The sequence below is a fragment of the Podarcis gaigeae genome (genome assembly GCF_964106915.1).
Source record: "Podarcis gaigeae genome assembly, chromosome: 8".
In the NCBI taxonomy this organism is placed as follows: Eukaryota; Metazoa; Chordata; class Lepidosauria; order Squamata; family Lacertidae; genus Podarcis; species Podarcis gaigeae.
Genome location: NC_139684.1, coordinates 85251861 through 85278632, shown reverse-complemented (window position 1 = coordinate 85278632; position 26772 = coordinate 85251861). Strand labels below are relative to the sequence as shown.

At 48.1% G+C, this 26772-nt stretch overlaps 1 protein-coding gene and 1 long non-coding RNA gene across 2 annotated transcripts in view; both read right to left on the bottom strand.

Annotated features, from left to right (window-relative positions):
* The window catches only part of LOC310851820, a 626966-nt gene that overhangs the window by 168324 nt on the left and 431870 nt on the right, over positions 1-26772 (bottom strand). The gene's annotated exons all lie outside the window — the stretch shown is intronic.
* Positions 1-26772, bottom strand: part of MEIS3 (Meis homeobox 3) — a 76090-nt gene that overhangs the window by 38928 nt on the left and 10390 nt on the right. Inside the window, exons 3-6 of the mRNA XM_083754114.1 lie at positions 22034-22181; positions 15977-16027; positions 14000-14050; positions 7246-7395 (exon numbers count right to left, since the gene is read on the bottom strand). Coding sequence (XP_083610240.1) covers positions 7246-7395; positions 14000-14050; positions 15977-16027; positions 22034-22181 — 400 coding nt within the window. The remainder of the gene's footprint in view (positions 1-7245; positions 7396-13999; positions 14051-15976; positions 16028-22033; positions 22182-26772) is intronic.

Sequence of the window (26772 nt, the reverse complement as noted above, 5' to 3'; positions counted from 1 at the left end):
AGTAGGCTAATTCTTCCCTACCCTGACCCTGTGCAGACAGGAAGAAACGAACGGACAAAATATAGCTCAGTTGGTTAGAGTCTGGTGCTGATAACGCCAAGGTTGCAAGTTTGATCCTCGTAAGGGACAGCTGCGTGTTCCTGCATTGCAGCGGGTTAGACTAGATGATCCTCAGGGTCCCTTCCAACGCTACCATTCTACAAAATTTGTTTTTCCTGGCAAGGGTGGCAGCTTCGCCGGTTTGACTTCCACCTGTCCAGAGGCTGCTGCCGGCTCAGGGAATCCCTGCCATGGGGCAACTCCCTTATCCGCAGCTCCCAGTTCCTTCTCCCATGCAAGCCTCCCCCCCCCCCCATAAATCCTTTAAGGAGGAGGCCAGGATTTAGCAGGGATTTCCACAACGCCTCCGCTGGGGCTGTAATTATTTTGACCCCCCCTTCCCTCCCCTGCCCTTGCCCAATTGAAGAGAGTTCAAAGGGGGACACCGGGCCTCTGGCGCAGCTACCGAAGGGGCTCGGATTGTAGCCCCCCGACTTGCCGGGGGACTAAAACAAAGCCCCGGGGCCCCCCGCGCCCCCGCCCCGCCCTCTCATGCCCTCCCTGATTAACCTGGCAGAGCTGATCACAGGAGCCCCACAAGCGAGAGGCCTAAGGGGTTCAAGGGGTTAAGGAGCTGCGGATTTCGAAAGCGAACCTAACACTTGTAGACCACAATAAACGGGAAGGGAGGGGTCAGGGGGTCGCTGTTTCAAACTCTAGGAAGCGAAGGTAGCAACACTAGCGGTTAATTAAGTGCAGGCCCGGCAGCTTCTGCCCAAAGCAGATTTCACGAGAGCCGCTTAAGAGTCAAGTCCAGGGCTGAGATTTGGCTCCCCATCTTAAGGACGGAGGCTTAAGGGGCCGTAAGCAGAGAGAAGCATGTTAACGGGGGCGGGATTTGAATTTTCAACAATTATTATTTGGGATATGAACATTCCCCATCTGCCCACCCCATGCCCAATCGTGGAACGGACGGCCGCAGCAAAAGCCACCACCTTTATTTTTTTTTATTTATTTAAAAAAATTGCACTTTCATCCAAGAAGAGAATACACAGTGCTGCAATAAGAATGTCAAACGAAGAATCTCAGGTTTTGAAAGGCATGTCTAAATAATACCGTTTTTAGAAGGCATTAAAAAAGGGGTAGGGGTGGCTCCTGCCAAACTTCTATTGGCAAGGAGTTCCACAGGGCGGGACCTGCCCCAGTCAAGGCTGGGTAAAAGCCAGGCAAACGTTACGAATCGTGTAGGCCCACCCAAAGTGTACTTCTTACCTGCCCTTCATCAGAAGGTCCCACTGCAGGTGTAAAAATAATAATAATGCAGTATTAAAATTAATCCTAGCAATTTACAATTGGGGGAACAGGGCGGGTCTAAATATAGACACCTTCAGTGTCAAAGGGTGAAAATGGGAAATTCAGATGACTTGTTTTTTAAAAAAAATAATAAGGGGGAGGTTAGGCCCATATTGAAAGCCCTCAAATGCGATAGCTAATGCATTTTAAATAGCATTTTAACCTGTATTTTAAATTGTTGTTCCCCCCCCCCCTTTTCCCCTATTATGTTTTTACTGTGATTTTATTGGTGTTAGCCGCCCTGGGCCCGGCTCTGGCCGGGGAGGGTGGGGTATAAATAAAATTTAGTATTTTTATTACCGTGGTACCTCGGGTTAAGTACTTAATTCGTTCCGGAGGTCCGTACTTAACCTGAAACTGTTCTTAACCTCAAGCGCCACTTTAGCTAATGGGGCCTCCTGCTGCTGCCGCGCCGCCAGAGCACAATTTCTGTTCTCATCCTGAAGCAAAGTTCTTAACCTGAAGCACTATTTCTGGGTTAGCGGAGTCTGTAACCTGAAGCGTAGGTAACCCGAGGTACCACTGTATTATTATTATTATTATTATTATTATTATTATTATTATTATTATTATTTAGAACCTCCATGTAGAGGTGCAGTGTACTTGCGATAAAGCAGGGCGTGAGGCGAAAAAACAGGGGCAGGCCACCAGGCCTCGCTTACGGGCTCCCTTAGGCAGTTGCTGGAGATGGGAGAAGCCTGGTCTCCATTCAAAACAGACTTTCTTTCCCCTTCATGTTCAGTGTGGAAGAGGAGATGAACGGCTAAGAAAGGGGTCGGTCCTCAGATGCCGGGCTGCGGATGTTGCTAGAATTAGCCTCCTCCTCCCCTCCGTCTCCTTGCGCCAACCCCCCCCCCCAAAAAAACCCTCCACTCTGCGAAGCTTCCAGCCCGATAGCCCCGGGGCACATTAAAAATGCAAGGAAGTTGCTATAGGCAAATGAATGTGTTGACTGCATTAGCGGGGCTTGGGAAAAAATGAAAAAGTTGACGGAGCAAGGAGGGGAGGGGAGAGATCAGGGGCAGTGCAAGAGGCGACCACGTCTCCTTCATTACCAGCTAACTGTCAGGGGTAATTATTTTCCAAATGTATGACCCTTTTCTTTCAAACTCATGAATGTTGCAAGGAGAGATGAGTTCCCCCTTCCCCCCCTTCCCTTACAGGGGAAGGGGCGAGAGTGGCCATACAGGCTGGGAGAGAAGGGGTTATATTTATTTTACACCATTATTAATCACTCCCCCCCCCCCAAATTAAGGTAGACCAAAAAGAGTGGATGTATGGAAGTGAGAGCTGGACCATAAAGAAGGCTGATGGCCGAAGAATTGATGCTTTTGAATTATGGTGCTGGAGGAGACTCTTGAGAGGCCCATGGACTGCAAGAAGATCAAACCTCTCCATTCTGAAGGAAATCAGCCCTGAGTGCTCCCTGGAAGGACAGATCCTGAAGCTGAGGCTCCAGTACTTTGGCCACCTCAGGAAAAGAGAAGACTCCCTGGAAAAGACCCCGATGTTGGGAAAGATGGAGGGCACAAGGAGAAGGGGGCGACAGAGGACGAGATGGTTGGATAGTGTTTTCGAGGTTACCAGCAGGCGTTTGACCAAACTGCGGGAGGCAGTGGAAGACAGGAGTGCCTGGTGTGCTCTGGTCCATGGGGCACGAAGAGTCGGACACGACTAAATGACTAAACAACAACAACAAAAAGAGCGGAAAGCGGCTTGAGAGATAAGCTCGATTTTGTAGGATGCAAACACACCATGGGGACGCAGGTGGCGCTGTGGGTTAAAGCCTCAGCGCCTAGGACTTGCTGATCGAAAGGTCGGCGGTTCGAATCCCTGCGGCGGGGTGCGCTCCCGCTGCTCGGTCCCAGCGCCTGCCAACCTAGCAGTTCGAAAGCACCTCCGGGTGCAAGTAGATAAATAGGGACCGCTTACCAGCGGGAAGGTAAACGGCGTTTCCGTGTGCGGCTCTGGCTCGCCAGAGCAGCGATGTCACGCTGGCCACGTGACCCGGAAGTGTCTCCGGACAGCGCTGGCCCCTGGCCTCTTAAGTGAGATGGGCGCACAACCCCAGAGTCTGTCAAGACTGGCCCGTACGGGCAGGGGTACCTTTACCTTTACCTAAACACACCATTCCTTTCTCCCTGCCCATCAAAAGGCTTTTTGAAGCAAGCAGAGGCCTGCTAAACCTGTTAGTGGATGGGACAGGGAGTGCGGGGTGCAGGGTGGGCTCCCAAAGTCAGCTATATTTCAAAATGCTTTATGTGAGAAGCAGGGTAGCCCGAGGATATGCAAGTGCGATTTCTGCGCCTCCGTCTGCCTCGGCAAAAAGTATCGTCGCGCGGCAAAACGCGCACTTGCAGGCAAAAGGTTCGCATCCTCGAAAATCCAGCTAAGGCTGCGAACAGTCCCTCTGTCCTAAACATTGGGGAGTCATCGGTGGTCTGTGGGCAAGATGGAGACCCTTGGCCTAATTCGGTATGGCCTGATTTCAAGGGCCGTCTCTCTGCAAGTGGTCACTTCAGATCTGTGGCGAAAGTGAGATCTTCCCTAGTCCGGCAGCCTGTTGGGTGGAGATGAAAACAGGGAGGGCGTGGGCACCCCCCACATTTGCTTTGGCCCCGCCTATAAGAATAATGATTTTATTATTTATTTGCCTCTCATCTGAAAAGGTTGCCCCAGCCACTCTAGGCAGCTTCCAGCAAAATATAAATAACACAACAGAACATCAAACCTTGAAAATTTCCCTAAACAGGGCTGCCTTCAGATGTCTTCTAAAAGTCAGATAGTTGTTTATTTCCTTGATGGGAGGGCGTTCCACAGGGTGGGCGCCACCACCGAGAAGGCCCTCTGTCTGGTTCCCTGTAACCTCACTTCTTGCAGGAAGGGAATCGCCAGAAGGCCCTCGGAGCTGGACCTCAGTGTCTGGGCTGAACGATGGGGATGGAGACACTCCTTCAGGTATACAGTCAAATCTCAGTTGTCAAACGTAATCCATTCTGGAAGACCGTTCGACAGCCAAGGCGTGGCTTCTGATTGGTTGCAAGAGCTTCGGAACGTTCAGGTTCTAAAAAACGTTCAAAAACTGGAGCATTTACTTCTGGGTTTTCAGCGTTCGGGAGCCGAAATGTTCAAAAACAGAGCTGTTCAAGAACCGAGGTTTGACTGTACTGGGCCAAGGCCATTTAGGGCTTTCAAGATCAGCACCAAAGCTTTAAGTTGTGCTCAGAAACATACTGGCAGTCAATGTAGATCATTTAGAACCGGTGTTATATGGTCCCAGCAGCTGCCCCCAGTCACCAGTCTGGCCGCTATATTCTGGATTAGTTGTAGTTTCTTACAAAAGCAGAGTGATTATTAGGTAGCACTTGTAACAGACTGAAGCAGTAGATCTGACATTTTTGCCAGGTCTCCCAGCAGAGAAAGCAGGTTAGGTAAGGATCACCACACTTTCACACACAAAATAGCAAGCCCCGGATAAGAGCAGGATTTAAGACTAGAAGGGACTCTTCTGAACTCAATATGTTTGGAAGAAACAGCTGTACAAAAAATATCTGCGGTTATCATTTCCTAAACTGAAGAGGGTGGGATCACATCATTGCAGCAGCAAATGTTGCGTCCCCAATACAACAACTGGGTTCTGAAAAGTTGCCATTTTCTCAGAAAGAAAAAGGGGAGCACAGTGAGGCCAGACAAGACTTCTTATAACTCTTGCCCAGCATAAAGAAAGCTGACCCAAGCAAGCCGGTCAGAAATGGTAAGAAAACACAAAGTCACATGATGGATTACTTATTTATTAAAGTGATTGTTTCAACCTGCCCTTTTCAGGGATAGGAGGAACAGAGCAGAGTAAACGGCGAACACGGGCTTAAAATTTCATCACAAAAAGGCGGCGCAGCTAATGGTAATAAATAACTAATTATAAAGGGTTCTTTCCACAGGAGGAAAAGAGCTATGTGCCATTGTATATATATATATATAAAGGAAATAAATGAAGTATATAGCATTAAGCCAGATCACTATCCTCTTTAACTAGCACAACAACTCTAGCATCCCAAATTGCAATGTGAAATAACGATCTGGAAAATCCTGCTGTTACCCCAATTGCACATTGGCTATTGGGAAAATAGGAATTTGCTGTATTGCGAGTCCGACCATTGGTCGATGTAGAACATTATTGTCTACACTGGCTAGTGGTGGCTTTCCATGGTTCCAGATAAGGGTCCATCTTTTGGGGTGTAATCCACTGGGAGCAGTCAAATACAACATTCTTTGTCTTCCTAGAGTGAACATGCAAGGGAACGTATGGTCCGGCCAGTTGAAACTTCCTGTTCCTCCTGGACTGGAGCATCCTTCGTTTTGCATGTGGTAGAAGGTGGGCGTGACCTAACCTGTCCAGGTAACAAAAGGACGAGTCACGCAGCACACCTCTTTCTTTTTCACTTCCTTCTTCGTTTGACCAGCTTCTAGCTAGGACTGCTCTGCTAGCTCTCAGCTAGCAGAAGTTCTGGGATTATCCTCCAATATGGGGTAGATCCACATGTACATATTTGTAACTAAGTCTGCCTTCAGGGATCCAACTGTGAACTGATGTAAGTAAACTTCTTTTATTGACTTTGAATAAGATTGTGGCGTCTTTATTCTTTTAAGAGGGATTCAAGGGAACTTACCAGGAACGTACAATACAATCTGAAACAGGTAATTTGAGAGGTAATGTGAGAGGCTTAGATGAGCCTGCAACCAGCTATCTGCTGTGCATGTAAAAAGGGGAATGTAAACTCTGCTAAGTAAAGGAACTTGCTAGCGTGTGCTGGTCCTGTGGGCTAACCGTGAGGCAAGGTCCGAGTCCAGTCCGAGGTCAAGGTTGCAGTATGGAGGCAGTCCGTCAAAGCTGAAGCGGGGTCCAAGGCAGGGAGTCGGGTGAGGTCAGGAGCTCCAGCAGGACAGGGTGCAGGCAGGAACAGGCTACCAACAATGTTGCTCCCGCAACGTGGGACTGGGCTGGCCGGCTTTTATCTGCCCTGAGGCATAGGGTGGCCCTGATCCTCTGGTGACTCGCCTGTCCTGGCCTGGAAGCGAGCACTCCTCCTGCGGGAACTTAGTTCCCTCCGCCTCTCTGCCCTGAGCCTCTGCAGCTCAGGAGAGGCTGGAGGGTTACCGGACCCAGAGGCAACCTCAGCTTCCCCTGACGGGGCTGAGAGTGGAGCACCAGCAGGCAATGGGTCCTCCATCCCCTCAGGAGCCAGAGCAGACTCAGCTGATGCCTGCACCTGAGGATCCAACACAGGTGAGGACCCTTCAGGCTCAAGCCCCAGCCCTGGCTCAGCTGGTTCTGGAGGCGGGGACTCCTGTGCAGGCTGGGATCCCTCAGGTTCAGCATCCGAGTCCGAATCCCAGGCCATCACATAGCGCAAGTTAGAAGGATATAATCAATATATCCTCTCTTGTCACCCTGAACATTCCCACACCTCTCAGTTCTACCTGAAGATGCTAAAGCTTGAACCTTCAGCACTTTTAACTCCAGAGCTATTGCAGGTAAGCATCCCAAACTCACAAATGATACTTTGCATCAAAGTGCATGGAAATGCCACCTGGAGATTCTCACACCACTCCACTTTTCCTATAAACCATTTTGCAATTTCCTTGACTTTGCAATATAGTTGATGCTGCTGATCACAAGCACAACATTCAGACACACACATGAGAATCTACATTTGCAAATTTCCATGTCGGCAGAAAACTCCTTGAAAACGTGTCTCCTTTTTCTTAAAATCAATTTTGGATTGCAGCAGGCAAACGTTTCGGCTGCAGCCAAGGCTTGCTGCCCGAAGCTCATGCCCCGCAGAGGTGTCCTACCTGATCGGAGAGGCTGGCGCAGGAGCCGCCGAAATCTTCAAGGTCGGATTTCGAGCCCCCGTCTCTGTCGTCGATGACCAAGTCAATGGGCATCTTCCCTTTGAGGCAAGTGATGTAGCGGTGGCAGAAATTGTCACAGAGGTCATGTACCTGCCAAAAAGAAAGAAAAAAGTGAAAATGAAAGAATAGCCAGGAGTAGCTGGTTTAAAAGGCAGGAATTTCCAGCTGGTACGTATTCTACCTGAACATTCAGGAGTTCTGGAAGCAACCAAGAACTCACGGAAGGGGGGGACAAGATATGGACTTTTTCCTTTCTAATGATGGCAGAACAGATAAGATCCTTTCCTGCATCAGTAGCTGGTTCAAGAGCAGGAAGCAGAGGGTATATTTATATGCCCAGGATTTACCTGCCCCCATAAGAAAAGCCCCCATTTTACATGTTTTGAGTCCTCTGATTTTCTGCTTTATTCACTTTTCTGTGTTTTTATATTGCTGTTTTATCAGGCTCCGTTTTTGTTCCTGTTTATGTATGTGTGGGTTTTGTAAAGTTCAGTCTTCTTATTTCATTACCATTTCATTTGCTTTAACAGTAAGCGTCAGGTTACAGACGCTTCAGGTTACATACGCTTCAGGTTACAGACTCCGCTAACCCAGAAATAGTAAAGGTAAAGGTAAAGGTACCCCTGCCCGTACGGGCCAGTCTTGACAGACTCTGGGGTTGTGCGCCCATCTCACTCAAGAGGCCAGGGGCCAGCGCTGTCCGGAGACACTTCCGGGTCACGTGGCCAGCGTGACATCGCTGCTCTGGCGAGCCAGAGCCGCACACGGAAACGCCGTTTACCTTCCCGCTGGTAAGCGGTCCCTATTTATCTACTTGCACCCGGAGGTGCTTTCGAACTGCTAGGTTGGCAGGCGCTGGGACCGAGCAGCGGGAGCGCACCCCGCCACAGGGATTCGAACCGCCGACCTTTCGATCGGCAAGTCCTAGGCGCTGAGGCTTTAACCCACAGTGCCACCTGCGTCCAACCCAGAAATAGTGCTTCAGGTTAAAAACTTTGCTTCAGGATAAGAACAGAAATCGGGCTCTGGTGGCGCGGCGGCAGCAGGAGGCCCCATTAGCTAAAGTGGTGCTTCAGGTTAAGAACAGTTTCAGGTTAAGTACAGGCCTCCGGAATGAATTAAGTACTTAACCCGAGGTACCATTGTATATTTGTTTGTTTTTTAGACTGGGAGATTCTTGAAATACTGAGCGGTTAAGGAATGCTCTAATATGAATAAATAAATACCCCATTGCCCCTTTCAAAGCTCCTCTTGAAGTACTAGGCTCTAGAAACTTGGCAGGGGTTTTGTTTTTAATAAACAGGCTGCCGGCCAGGGCTTATTCTGAAGGTACTTGAAGCCAGCACCTTGCTGAAGCTAAGCCAGTCTGGATCTGGTAACTGCCTGGTGAATTTTTGGGACCCCCTTAATGTTAGCACGTCAGAGATCTAAGAGACTTCAGTGGTGGCTGAATGGGGCTGCCTCCCCACAGCCTTGTCTCTGACCCAGCAGAGCACCACCGACCCCCTTCTCCCTCTTCTGAACTCAGAAACACCCCTTTCCCCAGGACAAAGAATTAAACTCCAGCTTCTAGAGTCTGCCCCTTCCCAGCAGGTGCCCTCTGCGTGAATCAAAGGGTTAATTACATTAACAAGGGATTTATCAGGTTGCAAACACTGAGTTTTACTGCGTGGCTAACGAGCTCATTACCCTAGCAAAGAGCGTGCCTTTATTTCCCACACACACACATAACCCCATGCCCCACCTGTAGAGGCAACCAGTGGGGTTTTCACTTGTGGGTTTGGGCTGGTTAAAGGGGGGTAGACTTGACACCCACTCTTTTCCAGGGCCCCCCAAATAACTCAAAGAGGTGGGCAGCCTGCACCCCGAAAGCTAGAGTGTCAGGGAGGAGGCATGTCCCTGATGTGTTAGATTTCTAGGTGAAAGGATTGTTCTGTCTTTGTAAAGATAAACATTCAGGTTTCACATGGAAGTTGGTCATGTCAGGGAGAAGGGTTGTAGTCTAGTCCGTCTGTCCCCCTGACTTGCTAGCTTTCCCTCACTGCGAGAAGCCAAGTTACAGGGAACCAGCCAGAGGGCCTTCTTGGTAGTGGCGCCCTCCCTGTGGAACACCCTCCCATCAGATGTCAAAGAGAACAACAACTACCAGACTTTTAGAAGACATCTGAAGGCAGCCCTGTTTAGGGAAGCTTTTAATGTTTGATGTATCACAGTATTTTAGTATTCTTTTGGAAGCCGCCCAGACAGTGGGTTGTCAGCACCTGGGGCAAGGCAAGTAATTTGCACCCCCTAACCCGTGGATTTGCGCCCCCTAACCCGTGGATTTGCGCCCCCTAACCCTAACCCCCAGATGTTGCGCCCGGTGCGGCCGGCCCCCCCTGCCCCCCACGCTACGCCACTGCGCACAGAGTGGCTGGGGAAGCCCAGCCAGATGGGCTGGGTATAAATAATAAATTATTATTATTATTATTATTTCTGCGGCCACATTTATTTATTATCTATTCGTTTTGTTCATGAAATTCCTATCCTGAGCTTCCTCCCAGGGGAGCCCAGAGCAGCGAACATCAAAACGGTGCAATAAAAATAAAACATTTAGAACATCTTAAAAAATAAAGCAATGACACACCCTCAGGTATTGATTTCATGGTTGCTACGGCCAGTGTCTATCAGCCATCAGCTGACTGGGTAAACAGGAATATTTTTAACTTTCTCAACAGTGAGGGAGCCAGAAAAGGTGTTCCACCCCCGGAAACCATCACCAAAAAGGCCCTGTCAAGTCTCAGTAAGCTTACCAGTCACAATCCGGTTGTGTTTTTTCTGCCCGCCCTTCTGCTAGCACTGGACAGACACAAGCCACGATCCCTATCTTAGCATTACATCCAAATCAGGGATTGTGGTTTGTTTCCCTTCCAAGGAACTCTGATCTGTAGCCAAAGTTTGTCCTTGGCTTACTGACCGTGGTTTGTTAGAGCAAAACAACGGTCCCCAGTTTGGACGTGACCCTAAGCCAAGGAGCATGGCCTGTCTCTTGCAGGGAAGACCCAAAAGGTTGCATCCAATGTTAGTCCTGCTCAGAGTAGACCCACTGAAATTAACAGACACAACTAACTTCAGTCAAATAATCTCACTGGCTTACACGTGCCTGTGATCCAAAGGACGAAATTCTAACTGGGCTGACACACAGCCTGTGATCTTAAGTACTGTGACATCAACCACCCATATCCAAATTTCTGAACGCAGGAGGCCCAAGATGCTGGTCCAAGGTATCGCTCAAATAGAGCGGTTGCTAAGCAACAACCTCCGATGAACCCAGCATCTTCTGAACTTAAACACATAAGCAACATGCACCTCATACACTTATTTCTGGGCAAGACCTTGCCAGGATATATAGACAGGCTATAATAATAATATAATTATTATAATAATTTATTATTTATACCCCGCCCATCTGGCTGAGTTTCCCCAGCCACTCTGGGCGGCTTCTAATCGAGTGTTAAAAACAATACAACATTAAATATTAAAAACTTCCCAAAACAGGGCAGCCTGCAGATGTCTTTTAAAGATAAGATAGCTACTTCTTTCCTTCACATCTGAAGGGAGGGCGTTCTACAGGGCGGGTGCCACTACCAAGAAGGCCCTCTGTCTGGTTCCCTGTTACTTCACTTCTTGCAATGAGGGAACCACCAGAAGGCCCTCGGCGCTGGACGTCAGTGCCCGGGCTGAACAATGGGGATGGAGAAGCTCCTTCAGGTATACTGGACCAAGGCCGATTAGGGCTTTAAAGGTCAGCACCAACACTTTGAATTGTGCTCGAAAACGTACTGGGAGCCACTGCAGATCTCTCAGGACCGGTGTTATGTGGTCCCGGCGGCTACTCCCAGTCACCAGTCTAGCTGCCGCATTCTGGATTAATTACAGTTTCCGGGTCACCTTCAAAGGTAGCCCCACGTAAAGTGCATTGCAGTAGTCCAAGCGGGAGATAACTAGAGCATGCACCACTCTGGCGAGACAGTCTGCGGGCAGGTAGGGTCTCATCCTGTGTACCAGATGGAGCTGATAGACAGCTGCCCTGGACACAGAATTAACCTGCGCCTCCATGGACAGCTGTGAGTCCACAATGTCTCCCAGGCTGCGCACCTGGTCCTTCAGGGGCACAGTTACCCCATTCGGGACCAGGGAGTCCCCCACCCCCGCCCACCCCCTGTCCTCCAAAAACAGTACTTCTGTCTTGTCAGGCTGTGCCAACCTGGCGCACTCTAGCTGCAGTCAAAAATATTTACAGGGCACCATGTTGGCAAAGACTGCTTTTAGGCCGAGCCAAAGGTGATGGGCAGCAGCGGGCAGAAAGATGGCTCTGCCAACACCCTCCTTCCCTCAGCTTCCCAGTGTGATGTTGCTGGATGCCTTCAGTTACGTTTGCCTAGAACAATTGAAGCTGTCAACGTGGAGCTAGAAGCCGCGAGATCAAAGCAAAAGGGGAGCTGCGAAGGAGCTGAGCCGCATGGCAAAGTGCCCCGTGGCGACCCAGCCAGCCAGCCAGCCAGCCAGTTCCTCTCAACTCAGCTGCAGCACCGGGGCCCTGGGATGAGGTTTGCGAAACCAGAGCCACTAAACTGAAGTGGCTTCCATTGACAAGGCCAGATTGGCTTTGCTAAATATAGTGGCTCGATAGCTCAGATCTGAAGTCTCGTAACCTGTCCTGGGCATACCGTATTTTTTGCTCTATAAGACTCACTTTTCCCCTCCTAAAAAGTAAGGGGAAATGTGTGTGCGTCTTATGGAGCGAATGCAGGTTGCGCAGCTATTACAGAAGCCAGAACAGCAAGAGGGATCGCTGCTTTCACTGTGCAGCGATCCCTCCTGCTGTTCTGGCTTCTGGGATTCAGAATATTTTTTTTTCTTGTTTTCATCCTCCAAAAACTAGGCATGTCTTGTGGTCTGGTGCGTCTTATAGAGCGAAAAATACGGTATATGCCTGGCTCAGAAACGGGCGGTTGTGGGATGAAAACCTGAGCATTCTGGTGGCCAGGAGATTTGTGGATCGAGCCACAAAACCTACAAGATACACACAGAGAGACGTCGTTTCTGTATTCTTTAGCCATCCCTCTCGGGATCAGTATGAATCGGTGGAGGGCATGGCTAGATTAGCATTTATCTGAAAACCTATGAGTTCTGGTGCCGTAAAAACATAATGGAGAACTGGACTCTGAGTCTATTTTTAAAACTTCTCCCCTTCTCACTCCCATATGAGGAAATACTTCAAAATTGGAGACAGCTGTTGCTGGCACTTGTGAGAAAGGGAAATTATTTGCAAACTTTTTTTCTTTTTTGCTGGAGGATAACTTGGATTTTTTTTTTTTTAAAAAAGAATCCTATACTTTGAGATAGTGGGATTTTTCACCCTTTCATTTTTCCCAGGGACCACCTCAGGCTTTGCTTCGAGATATAAGAAAACTAGTTTTGCAGAAGCACAGAAGAAATATGTGAGATATTGCACTATGAGGCTGAGAATTCTGCTGTGGAGGACCTCAACTCCCCCTCCCCGCCATCAACTTTCCTTTTATAAAAACAAGTTTCTGTCCCTCATGATGAGCCTGGAGGTATGTGGGCAATGCCTGAAGTCTCAGGTACTGGGAGGTGGGCCTCAGTGAACGTTTTCTAAAGGGTTGGGGCAGGATATCAGCAGAACCAAAACAAGCCATGTGAAATGGCAAACATGTCAGAATAATAATAATAATAATAATAATAATAATAATAATAATAATAATAATTTATTTATACCCTGCCCATCTGGCTGAGTCTCCCCAACCACTCTGGGCAGCTACCAATCAAATGTTAAAAACAGTACAGTATTAAATATTAAAAACTTCCCTAAACAGGGCTGCCTTCAGATGTCTTTTAAAGATAGGATAGCTGCTTATTTCCTTCACATCTGAAGGGAGGGTGTTCCACAGGGTGGGCGCCACTACAGAGAAGGCCCTCTGTCTGGTTCCCTGTAACTTGGCTTCTCGCAATGAGGGAACCGCCAGAAGGCCCTTGGCGCTGGACCTCAGAGTCCGAGCTGAGCGATGGGGGTGGAGACGCTCCTTCAGGTATACAGGACCGAGGCCGTTTAGGGCTTTAAATACTTTGAATTGTGCTCGGAAATGTACTGGGAGCCAATGCAGATCTCCCAGGACTGGTGTTATATGGTCCCAGCGGCCACTCCCAGTCACCAGTCTAGCTGTCGCATTCTGGATTAATTGCAGTTTCCGGGTCACCTTCAAAGGTAGCCCCACGTAGAGCGCATTGCAGTAGTCCAAGCGGGAGATAATTAGAGCATGCACCACATGATTTATACAGAAGTCAGAGAACGCATGTAAAAAATAATAATGGTTCAATCTACCTAATTCATGCAGGTTTCAAAATCCAACTTTCTTCAGTGCAGGATTCTAAACTAGCTGCAGCAAGGAAGACATATTGACCACAACTTGACTTCTCAGCAAACTTGATTGGGCCCAACATTTGGTTTCAGCAGTTATTGTAGGAAACCACAGCTCTTTGCCAATCAGGGATGCCACTAATAAAGCAGGGGTCAATCATGTCCTTCTGCCTAGTTTCCAAATTGCTAAAACTGAGGGGGGTTTTTGAGGGGGGAGTGTAGGGTTTGCGGGTGGGAAAAGGATAAAAGAAATCGCAAAGCAAACATCTGTACCTTTTCTAATTCCAGAAGGTGGAATCTCAGAACTTGAATAGCTTGGATCATCTGCAATTATAAAGAGAGAGAAAAATAAGTTGTTGCTAAAGATTGGTGACTGTATTACTTTTCTTAGACTGTGATATTGTTGTTGTTTCAGCCTGCCATTTTCCCTGACAGGAGTCAAGGCGGCTTACAGATAAAACCAAGAGCTGCTGAAAACATAGAATAATCCAACTTTAAAAAGCGATTAAACATTGATAGAATTAAAACTAGATGCATATATGAAATCTGTTTATAAATACACCAATATTTACAATGAAAACAGCATGCCACCAGCCCGTTAACTAAAAGCAGTCGATTCCCAAAAGCTTGTTGGAGCAAAAAGGTCTTCATCTGCCAACGGAACGACAACAAGGAGGGGGCCAGGCTAACTTATTTAGGGAGATAACTCCAAAGTCTGGGAGCAGCCACTGAGGAGGCCCTGTCCCATGTCCCTGCCAAGCCTTCCTGTGAGGATGGCAGGATGGAGAGAAGGGCCTCCCCTCAAGATCTCAAAACACAGGCAGGTTCATATGAGAGAATACGGTCTTTCAGAGAGCTTTGGCCTACATGGTGTAGGGCTTTATAGATCATAACCAGCACTTTGAACTGTGCCTGGAAACAGACCGGTAGCTGGTGGAGCTGTTCCAGCAAAGGAGTCTTCTGGTCCCTGGTCAACAATCTGGCTGCCGTTCTTTGAGCCGGTTGAAGTTTCTGAGCATTTTTCAAAGGCAGCCCCATATAGAACATGTTACAGTCATTCCAATGGGATGTAACTTAGGCCTGTGTCACTGTGGCCAAATCAGATACACTATACCTCAACTTTGGTGTATCTCGTGCACACAGGGCTGTCTTAAGCATATGCAGCACCAGGGTGCAAAAATCCACCTGGCGCCTCCCTCCCCAGGTTTCTCAGTCCCAGGTGCACAGGAGGGCGGAGCCGGCTAGCTGCCTCAGCGTCTCATTGGCTCAGTCGCCCCTGAACTTGTGGCGCAGAGCCGCCCGCAGCAGAAGAACCTACAGCAGCGCTCCGACCAACGGGCGTGCTCTTCCCCAGACTCAACTCTCAGGCGCCGGACTCTCGGCCTGGCACCCCTGAGACCCCTTGCACCTATGGGTAAGACGGCTCTGTGTGCACATTCAGCTTTCATGGCCTAGGACCCTCGTACCTTGCACAGGCATCTGGGTGACCACAGTAAGAACAAGACACCAGACTGGATGGGCTCCCTTTGGCCTGATCCTGTAGGACACGTGGCTACCCTAGTTAAGGCTGAGAGGCGGCGGCTTGCCTAAGACTTCCTAGCAGAACGACGGCTGCAGCAACTGTAGAGCCAGGGATTTTATTTGCTCGGCTTTGCTAAGCAGCTGGCCTCTGCATCACCCTCAACGGGAAGGACCCAAGTTGTGTCCAGTTGGCTAGCAGGCAGTGAGGATCACTGGTGGAATCGTTGGCAGGCCAGTTATTCAGAATCCAGATTTGCGGCCCACTTGTGTAAAGTTGTGAAGGAATGATGGTGTGTTTCTAAGATGGGCGTACGCCCTTCATGTGTACTCCCATCATCCTTCAAAGTGCAAGTAGATAAATAGGTACCGCTCCAGCGGGAAGGTAAACGGCGTTTCTGTGCGCTGCTCTGGTTCGCCAGAAGCGGCTTAGTCATGCTGGCCACATGACCCGGAAGCTGTACGCCGGCTCTCTCGGCCAATAAAGCGAGATGAGCGCCGCAACCCCAGGGTCGTCCGCGACTGGACTTAATGGTCAGGGGTCGCTTTACCTTTTACTCTAGCCACTACACTACACTTTCTCTGAATGGAAGTGTGTGTGGAGAAGTGATTACTAAACGTGAATGTGAGAAAATACCTCGTTGCTCCTATGCGGAGTAGGCAAGCCTGGCAGACGGACAGGGGAAATGCAGTTTTAAAACTTAAAACGAGCAAAGAAAAAAGTGTCCTTACCAAGTTATCCAGCTCAGGATTGGAAGAAAATAAAGGTTTTTCTGTCCTAACCTAAAAAACGGGCATTTCGGGATGGGAAGGGGGGAAGAGAAGAAAACAGAAGGAGCGTTAGTACAGGGGGAGAAAACATGATAGAGAGAAATGTAAGGAATCGATGCGCATCACTGAAAAATCTGTTTCTCTCATTTCCCAGAAACTGTAAAGAAACGGCAAAAAAATGTGACTCTCATCCCCTGAGAGCACCACTGGCAGGAGAACATATATTTCGCTTTCAAGAGTTTGCAACCTCCCTCTCCCCACCCCACCCCCCACCCCAGGAGCCCCCTGTGCTTTTAAAATTCCTCAACATTTCCCCTCCCTGTATCAAAATGCAAAAGTGTAGTTCCCCCCCCCTCCACATGTCTCATTTAAGAAACGAGAGAGAAATCGCAGCAGTAAATAGTTTCAAGGCACTAAACAGGCCCAGGCGTCTGGCCTCATCCTCTCTGTTCTGGGACAGGGCTCCGCCAACTTGGAGAATCAAAAATTCTGGTACCCGGGTGGGACCTTTAAGAGGAGATCCAGAGGCAGCTGCGAAGGGGTGTGTGTATGTGTGTTTGTGTGTGCATGTGTGTGAAGTCCAGTTTGGGCAGGTCTGGGGTTGGAGCAAAAGTTGTTTACTCACCTAAGGCAAGGTTTGCCTTGCTAGTGCCTTCCAGATGTGTTTGGACTACAAATCCCATCATTCCCAGTCATTCCCAGGCATCTGGAGGGCACTAGCTTGGCAAAGGCTGACCTTGGGAGTACCGTTTTATTATTTTATTTTATTTTATTTTATTTTATTTTATGACTCCTCCACTTCCCCTTTTGTTGTTCTGGCAACTGGCTGAAAAGATACAAGGCGGTGGCGGGGGGGGGGGGGGCGGGGAGCTAAATCCCAGTAAAAGGAATTTCCTAATTCCCAGCTGTGTCTCAAGGACAAACAGCACATTGCTAACACATATAACAATGCCTTATGCCTTTTAAAAAAAGAAGAAGAGGAGGTTAGAACTGAGAAAAGCCAGTTTCTTAACCATTTCCCGGCTCGCCATTTCTCTGCATCAGTTTGCTTGCCTGCACACACACACACACACACACCCCCATATCCCCAAAGGCTTTTCTCCCCATTGGGGGCACTGCCAGACTGGGATTCCAACGCACCGTGGCAAATTCAGGTTGTACAGTTTATTTTACTTCAACTGGCTCTATATCATGCTTAAGAGAGCCAGTGTTGTGTAGTGGTTAAGAGCGGTGGACTCGTAATCTGGTGAACCGGGTTCGCTTCCCCACTCCTCCACATGCAGCTGCTGGGTGACCCTGGGCCAGTCACACTTCTCTGAAGTCTCTCAGCCCCACTCACCTCACAGAGTGTTTGTTGGTGGGGAGGAAGGGAAAGGAGAATGTTAGCTGTTTGGAGACTCCTTAGGGTAGTGATAAAGCGGGATATCAAATCCAAACTCTTCTTCTTCTTAACACCATAAAACTCAGGTTACACAGCTAAAGTTCATGAGGACCACTCGTGCGACAAACTCGCTTGTTTTTAAGAGCTTCTGGACACCCTGTTTATCAAGCATTCGTTCCAATTTGCTTGCAGGGGAGGTTAGGTGACGTTAACATAGAATAATAGAGTTGGAAGGGACCCAGAGAATCATCTAGTCCAAACCCCTTCAATGCAGGAATCTCAACCATAGCATCTTTGACAGGTGGCCCTCCAACCTGTGCTTAAAAACCTCCAAGGAGGGAGAGTCAACTACCTTCCATTCCTTGGTCAAACAGCTCTTACAATCAGAAAGTACCGTATTTTTCGCTCTATAAGACGCACCAGACCACAAGACGCACCTAGTTTTTGGAGGAGGAAAACAAGAAAAAAAAAAACATTCTGAATCCCAGAAGCCAGAACAGCAAGAGGGATCGCTGCTTTCGCTGTATAGTGATCCCTCTTGCTTTCGCTGTATAGTGATCCCTCTTGCTGTTCTGGCTTCTGGGATATCTGTGCAGCCTGCATTCGCTCCATAAGACGCACACACATTTCCCCTTACTGATCAGATGGTGAGTGGTTCGAATCCCCAAGACGGGATGAGCTCCCATTGCTCGGTCCCTGCTCCTGCCAACCTAGCAGTTCGAAAGCACATCAAAGTGCAAGCAGATAAATAGGTACCGCTCTGGCGGGAAGGTAAATGGCGTTTCTGGGTGCTGGTCTGGTTCGCCAGAAGCGGCTTAGTCATGCTGGCCACATGACCCGGAAGCTTTACGCCGGCTCCCTCAGCCAGTAAAGCGAGATGAGCACTGCAACCCCAGAGTCGGTCACGACTGGACCTAATGGTCAGGGGTCCCTTTACCCTTTACCTTTATGATGTAAGTAATGGGGCCCCAATCATTTTAAGTTAGAGCTTAATAATTATTTCACTATTAATATATTTCTTCTTAATTGTAGTTCACTATTAATATACTTCTTCATTGTATTTCAGTTCAACAATAACTTTTGATGAAATACATATTTTGTTATGTGCAAATGGCTTTAGGTCTATAAATTACCATATGTTCAACATAAAAAAGCAGTGACAATTTGTTGTTGACAAAGGACAGCTGGACATATAAAGGGCCTCGTTACCTTCAGTAGCTTAGGGCCTCATCAAGCCTAAATCCGTCCCTGAATGCAACGTTGCTTAAGTTCCCCACAAACCTATTAGAACGAATGCTCAGTGCAAAGGATGTCCGTAAGCAGCAAGATATTTTCAAACATGAATGTTTGAACCCAGAAGGACAGGAGCTGCTTAGGGGCAGGGATTTGGAGCAGAGCACAGAGCCTAGGATTTGCCGATCAGAAGGTTGGCAGTTCAAATCCCCGTGATGGGGTGAGCTCCCGTTGCTTGGTCCCTGTCCCTTGCCAACCTAGCAGTTCAAAAGCAAGCCAACGTGCAAGTAGATAAATAGGTACCGCTCTGGCGGGAAGGTAAACAGCGTTTCCGTGCACTGCTCTGGTTCGCCAGAAGCGGCTTAGTCATGCTGGCCACATGACCCAGAAGCTGTACGCCGGCTCCCTCGGCCAATAAAGCAAGATGAGCGCCGCAACCCCAGAGTCAGCCACGATTGGACCTAATGGTCAGGGGTCCCTTTACCTTTTTAATTGCAATAAAGGAGGAAAGGGCTTAAGCTCCTCTTTCCTCCTCCCCAAGCTGTTTTCCCCCTCTGTATTCTCTACTCCTGAGAGAGCTTTTTCTTTTAAAGTGTAGAGACCTTGTTACAGACTTTACAACCTGCTTAGCTCCCCCCACCCCCCAAAAAACACATACTTTTTTGTTCCATCCTAGGCTATTCATTTGATCCATCTTGGCTTTGAGTTTGCCTTCCAACTCAGTGAGGGGGGAATTGACCTCCATTGATTCATCATATTGGTTAACTGAGCAATCATCCCAACAGTGGACTTTTAATCGAAGAGGTCCTTGTCTCAAAACCTTGCAGGAACCTACCAACGCTGCTACGAGCTTTGCCAGAGCTTCACCCTCTTCTGCCCGGCTGCCAGAATGGAAAAGATATAAAGGCAGTAGGACGATAAAAACGTGGGATTAAAAGAATATAAATGTCCCTAATTTCCATACAATTAAAAGACTACAGAGGATTTTTTTAAGGCCAGACTACATGTATGGCACTATGCATTGGCAATTTTTAGCAGGCCAGCATGGCCAGTGATCAAGTTTGATGAGAGTTGTACTTCCACTGCTAGAGGGAGAGGAAGGTTGAGGAAGGTTCAACCTTCAAGATTGGTTCACACCGTTGAGAAGCGGACACGGAGCAATGGATCCAAACTACAAGAAAGAAGATTCCACCTAAACATTAGGAAGAACTTCCTGACAGTAAGAGCTGTTCGACAGTGGAATTTGCTGCCAAGGAGTGTGGTGGAGTCTCCTTCTTTGGAGGTCTTTAAGCAGAGGCTTGACAACCATATGTCAGGAGTGCTCTGATGGTGTTTCCTGCTTGGCAGGAGGTTGGACTCGATGGCCCTTGTGGTCTCTATGATTCTATGATTCTATGATTCTAATTGCTTTTCATTGAGAAACAGCAGGCAAGGAAACCCCACCAGCCAGAATCAGGACGGCCACCTGGGTGTGGGTGGGTGTAACCCTTTTCTCCTGCATCCTGGTCCTAATGAAAATCACCTCTTACCTTAAGCCATGGAGCTAAGCAAAAGACCAGCATGACTTTCTGCACTGCACAGAAAATCTGCATTCAGCAGAAGGTGCTCGGCTTTTCAACGGTGTGAACCAACCTCGAAGGTTGAACCTTCCTCCACCTTCCTCTCCCTCTAGCAGTGGAACTACAACTCTCATCAAACTTGACCACTGGCCAGTGGCGTAGCGTGGGGGGTGCAGGGGGGGCCCGGCCGCACCGGGCGCAACATCTGGGGGTTAGGGTCAGGGGGCGCAAATCCACGGGTTAGGGGGTGCAAATTACTTGCCTTGCCCCGGGTGCTGACAACCCACGCTACGCCACTGCCACTGGCCATGCTGGCCTGCTAAAAAATAAAAACCTCCTCCTTGTTTAGGCAAGTCTACCCAGACATGTGATTTTATTATGCATATTTATTTTTTTTGGTTTTCTCTGCAATTAGTTAATTTTAAACTGCTTCCTGTTTTGAAAGCTTGTTTTTCTTAATGAACATTTTACACCATTTCGTGCAAACAGCTTTGAGCCAAGTACAGTATATAACTCTTTGTTAAATGAAATAAAAATAGGGAACGGCTAACCAATTTATGGTGGCCTGAGCTTTCATGGGCCGGAATCCAGTTTGTTGGATGCATGAAGTCTTGAAATTTTGCCTCAATAAAGAAGTCGTTTTGAAGGAGCCACAGGACTTTCCACTGCCTCTGGCAAGTTAAGAGCTGCCTTTGGACAACCAAGTCAGGAATCTTTTTCTAGAACCTGATTCTGAATTATTTTTTTAAAAGACTACAAATACAGAGTAAAGGTAAAGGGACCCCTGACCATTAGGTCCAGTAGTGGCCGACTCTGGGGTTGCGGCGCTCATCTCGCTTTATTGGCCGAGGGAGCCGGCGTACAGCTTTTGGGTCATGTGGCTAGCTTGACTAAGCCGCTTCTGGCAAACCAGAGCAGTGCACGGAAACGCCGTTTACCTTCCCGCCGGAGTGGTACCTATTTATCTACTTGCACTTTGACGTGCTTTCAAACTGCTAGGTTGGCAGGAGCAGGGACCGAGCAACGGGAGCTCAACCTGTCACGGGGATTCGAACCGCCAACCTTCTGATCGGCAAGTCCTAGGCTCTGTGGTTTAACCCACAGCGCCACCCGCGTCCCTTCCAAATACATACAAGTAGGCAATTTGGCTAAGGAACATTTTTAAGGAGTGGTAACTTAGAGATCACTGCAGATGGTGACAGCAGTCACGAAATTAAAAGATGCTTGCTTCTTGGGAGAAAAGCAATGACAAACCTAGACAGCATCTTAAAAAGTGGAGACATCACCTTGCCAACAAAGGTCCGTATAGTTAAAGCTATGGTTTTCCCAGTAGTGATGTATGGAAGTGAGAGCTGGACCATAAAGAAGGCTGATCACCGAAGAATGGATGCTTTTGAATTCTGGTGCTGGAGGAGACTCCTGAGAGTCCCATGGACTGCAAGAAGATCCAACCTCTCCATTCTTAAGGAAATCAGCCCTGAGTGCTCACTGGAAGGACAGATCCTGAAGCTGAGGCTCCAAGACTTTGGCCACCTCATGAGAAGAGAAGGCTTCCTGGAAAAGACCCTGATGTTGGGAAAGATGGAGGGCACAAGGAGAAGGGGACGACAGAGGACAAGATGGTTGGGCAGTGTTCTCGAAGGTACCAGCATGAGTTTGACCAAACTGCGGGAGGCAGTGGAAGACAGGAGGGCATGGCGTGCTCTGGTCCAGGGGGTCACGAAGAGTCGGACACGACTAAACAACTAAACAACAACTTAGAGAATATTTATTTGCACGTTCCTACTGCCAAGCACTCCCCAGTTCTGCCCTCCCTCGATCACCTCTCATTCTCCAGAAACCAACCTGTTTGGCAAAGACGGCAATGTCTTCGTTGAAGGAATCCGACGAGCAGACGTCTCCTCCCGGGTAAGAGCCAGAAGTGTCCCTGGGAGAACAGGTTGCCAGCTCACATTTTTCAAAGACCAGGGCCAGCAGCGGGAATAAGGGATGCCTGTTACACAAGAGGAGATGTTTAGGGCCTAGCAAAGTGCAAGATCCAAAGAGACCAGCCAACATTTCAGCTCGGAACAGAAACTGGGGCACGGTAGGTTTGGAAAGGAGTCGGAGGCTCAGAAAATAAGCTCTTCTTACAGAGCCTGGTGCTTTCCCCTCATTTCCTGACTAGCCACGCTGCCAGCATAAAGTGAGGCAAAAGGGCTCTTGGTGTCTGAGACCATTTGAAAGGGAAAAACAAATTAATGTACATTAAAATTCATGGAAAATTGGGGGGGAAGTTGCATTGGTTCTCAGTACCTTATTTACTTTCCTTCGGCCAGGCAGTGGTGGGAATGCTGCCTGAGGGTCATAGGGTTGTCTCCACCCAAGTTCTACTCAAAGTAGACTTATTGAAAATAATGTGCCTTAGTCATGCTGCCCAATTTCAGTGGATTATTCTGAATAAGAAGACTTGACATTGGATACAACCCATAACCTGAAAACCCATTTTGCTGCTCTCTTAAGGCCATCACCATTGATTTATTAACTGCCTTCTAAACCACCATCTCCAGGCATATAAGACGAAAACAGAAAAACAACAATAATAACAGCAACAATTTTATTTTTTATACTCTGCCCATATATTTAACGCAAGACGAAAATATTAACAAGTGGACATTTGTGGTAATGACCTATTTGCCCATCTGGGAAAAGCTGTTGAAACAAAAAATTATTGGAGAGACGGTTGGAAACAGTAAAAAATAAAAAATTATCTGCATATGCCCTGAGACCCACTTTCACCCCATCTCAACTTCACATATGGGCCCCAGGACCCAGCCTTGGCTGTGAGAGGCTCTGTAGGCAGGCTCTCGTTCAGTAGAAGACACATGGGAACCCAGAAAACTATAATCACGAATCGTGTCTGCCCATATTATGCATCTGTTTGTCGTCTCTTACATCCCCTAGCCCTACCTTGGCCCACCAGCGCTGGAGACCTCTAAGCCGAGTTTGTAAACTGACAGACTCCATCAAACTGTGTCTGTGTGTGTGTGTGTGTGTGTGTGTGTGTGTGTGTGTGTGTAGCAGTGTGAAGGCTGCAGAAGTCCTGTCTGGGATGTGGCGTATGACACGGCATGTTCACACCTCAGTGTCACCACAGTGTGGCATCATCAAGATATCAACCTTGCATGTGTGAAGGAAACTCCCCGCCCAGTGAATAAAAACAGCAAGAGCCGTGTGTGTGTGTGCAAGAAACAAAACCCAATTCCACAATACTTAAAATCCATGCAAAAAAATGTGATTTGGAATCTTGGTCTACGTGCCAAGTAATGTTCTAGAAGAAGAGCAAATTCTGAAAAAACGAGAGAGAAGTCGTTCAAAGGAGGGAGCGAGGCAGTATGTGGCTCTAAGAAACCGTTTCTGCTAGGATCACAGTTATTTCAAAGAGCTCATTTGGGGGTTCGGAGGGGAGCTCACTTCCATCCTGTTCTGTGATTTATGTCTTAGGAGCAATGTCAACTGCAAACCAGTAAAGGCCATCCTTCGGCTGCTTTCTCTCCCCCCCCCCCACCAGCACACACATTTCCCCCCTAGATTTGGACGGATAGCTAGCAAGACAGAGTGTTCCCAGCCATACATTATACAAGTTCACGCACCATATGTTACACAAATATTTGTAGCTGAGGCCCAGCACGGTGTAGCTGTTAAGTGAGCGTCTCCACGGAACTTTTAGATCTCATACGTAAAGAAAAACAAATCCCCCGCTGCCCCCCAGGAAAGATGGGGAGGCAAAATCCTGCAACATTTCATCTCCTCTCTCCCTCTCTGCCCCGCTGCAAATTCCAAGAGGGGGAGAAAAAATTGCAAATTAAAACCATTGCCAGCTGTAAGTAGGGATCTGGGGGTAGGGTGTTGCAGGGCTGGGCATGGCGGCGGGAGGGGGGCAAATAACTTTTATGTCTCGTAGGGTGGAAAAAAATAGACTTGCTCTACGACGGCTGGAAAGTTTCAAACCGCACAGCGCAAGTCGAAGACGAAAGGAAGGGAAATCCATCACGTTCCTCTTAGGCCAGTTGCTCCCCCCACTCCACCCCCAGTGATGCTTTTATAAACCGGTTTCTGCATTTCCCAACCTTGCTGGGGAGGGGGCAGAGCACTTTTGATTTAGGAACCAGATTCTACAGTGATTTCTGTCCTGGGCTGGAACTGGCGAGGGAACAGAACACACGCCAAAGGGCACTTTTTCGTGAAAGTGAGGACCAGTCACTAGAAATCACAAGCGCTGTGAGTGCTCTTGTGTTCAGATTGTGGGGCTTCCCATTGGGACATCTGGTTGACCCCCATGTGAACAGGATGCTGGCCTAGCCAGATCTCAGGCCTATAAGGTTCTTCTGATGTTATTGTGCCGTCTTCAGAATCCGAATCCCAAATACTCTGGCCGATAACCCACAGCTAGGAAGAGAAACATTGGTTTTATTTGGAGTTGTGGGCTTTCCATCTGAGCTTCCCATACAAAAGTGCAAGAATTCGGTTCTCAGTGTCCTTCCCCTTAAGCTTTTCTTCTTAAAATGTAATTTCCTTTACACTTGAAAAGAGATATTTATATAATTATCCGACACAGCAAATATTTAGCCATTCGCTATATATATATATATAAAAAAAACCCAACCATGCAGAAATATTACATTTCCCAATAATCGGGTTGCTGAGAAGCTGAAGAGGGTGGGGGGATCTGAATTGCTTTTCTTTCGATGGGCACAGGGAGGGGGGTTTAGAAAGGGGTAATTCTTCTCTTCCACACCAGCCTTTCCCCCTCAAAAACAAACATACACCTTTCTCCTCCTAATGACAGAGCTGTCAATTGGCTGGGGTGTGGGAGCGAGAAGACACAGCCCTGATACGCCAGCCCATAAGTCTCCCCACAGGGGCAAAGATGTTAGCTGTGAGAAATTTGTTCATGAGAAGAAATCTTCTGACACTCCCCCCAACCCAAATCCTAAACACAGACAAGGTCCTATCGATATCAGTGGTACTTACATCTATATAAACATGCATGGGATGAGAGTACCCTAAGGTGGACGTTGTGTGTTGTATTTTAAGCACAAACTTTTTTTAAAAATGCAGTGTGAATACAATAAAGTTATGTCCCATACAGGAAGCTGGGATTGGCTGAAGATCTGCAATGGCTTTGGCCCCAGCCTGGTGGAACACTCTATCGCAGGAGACCAGGGCCCTGGGGGACTTGACATCTTTCCGCAGGGCCTGCAAGACTGAGTTGTTCCACCTGGCCTTCGGTCCGGACCCAGTTTGACCCCCCCCCCCCATGGGACCCTATAAATTACCTATTTGGCCCTTTTATTGGCTCATATGGGACCAACATGGATAGCTGGCCCTGATGAATATTTGAGGTTCCCGACCCCTATGGTTGTAATTTGTGGGCAATCATCTAATTTTATCCTGATTCTAATTTTTAAGCTGTATTTTAATCAGTTGTTTGATTGTGTTTTAATGTATCTGATATTTGATGTTAGGTCTTGGCTGGGGAGGGCGGAGTATAAATATAAATTTATTTACTTACTTACTTACTTACTTACATTTCGTATAAGGTAAAGGACCCCTGACCATTAGCTCCAGTCGTAGCCGACTCTGGGGTTGCGGTGTTCATCTTGCTTAACTGGCCGAGGGAGGGGCATACAGCTTCTGGGTCATGTGGCCAGCATGACTAAGCCGCTTCTGGCGAACCAGAGCAGCGCACGGAAACGCCGTTTACCTTCCCGCCGGAGCTGTACCTATTTATCTACTTGCACTTTGACGTGCTTTCGAACTACTAGGTTGGCAGGAGCAGGGACCGAGCAACGGGCGCTCACCCCATTGCAGGGATTCGAACTGCCAACCTTCTGATTGCCAAGTCCTAGGCTCTGTGGTTTAACCCACAGCGCCACCCGCATCCCCTTACATTTGGTAGCAAACCCCAAATTGACATCTGTGTGGTGTGAGCAAAACAATTGTTCATTAATGAGTTACCACCAAGTTCAGTCCTGTGCCTTTTAAAGAAGTCCTAGTCATTGACGGGGGGTTTACTCAAGTCCCATTGAACTCTTCAAGACTTACTTCTGAGTAAATGTACTGAGGATGCTGTCATTGCCCTTAGTCACAACTAAAGCTGAAGTCGTGGTTTAGGGCTGCAACCCAGTGGAACAGCATTTGCCTTCCATGTCCAGGTTTGATCCCGGACAAATCTCCAGGTAAGGCTAGGAGGGATCTCTGCCTGAAACTCCAGACCCAGAGAGCAGCTGCCAATTCATGAAGACAATACCAGGTGAGACAGACCAGTGATCTTATCCAATAGAATGCAGCTTCCTAAGCCCTACACACTATAACTGGGAAGTACGTTCCACCGAAATGAGCTGGACGTTGATTGCACAGCACATTTTGATGGATTGTGTCCATTATATGGAAGTTAAGTGGCACTGGGTTGTCTGCAACTGAGTCTTACGAAGTCCCATTGAAACCAATGGACCAAACTTAGTTTCAACAAGTCTGCTGTGAGTGGGACTAGCATGAGATGCCACCCATGAAAGCAAATGGGACTTGCTTCCAAGTAAGGC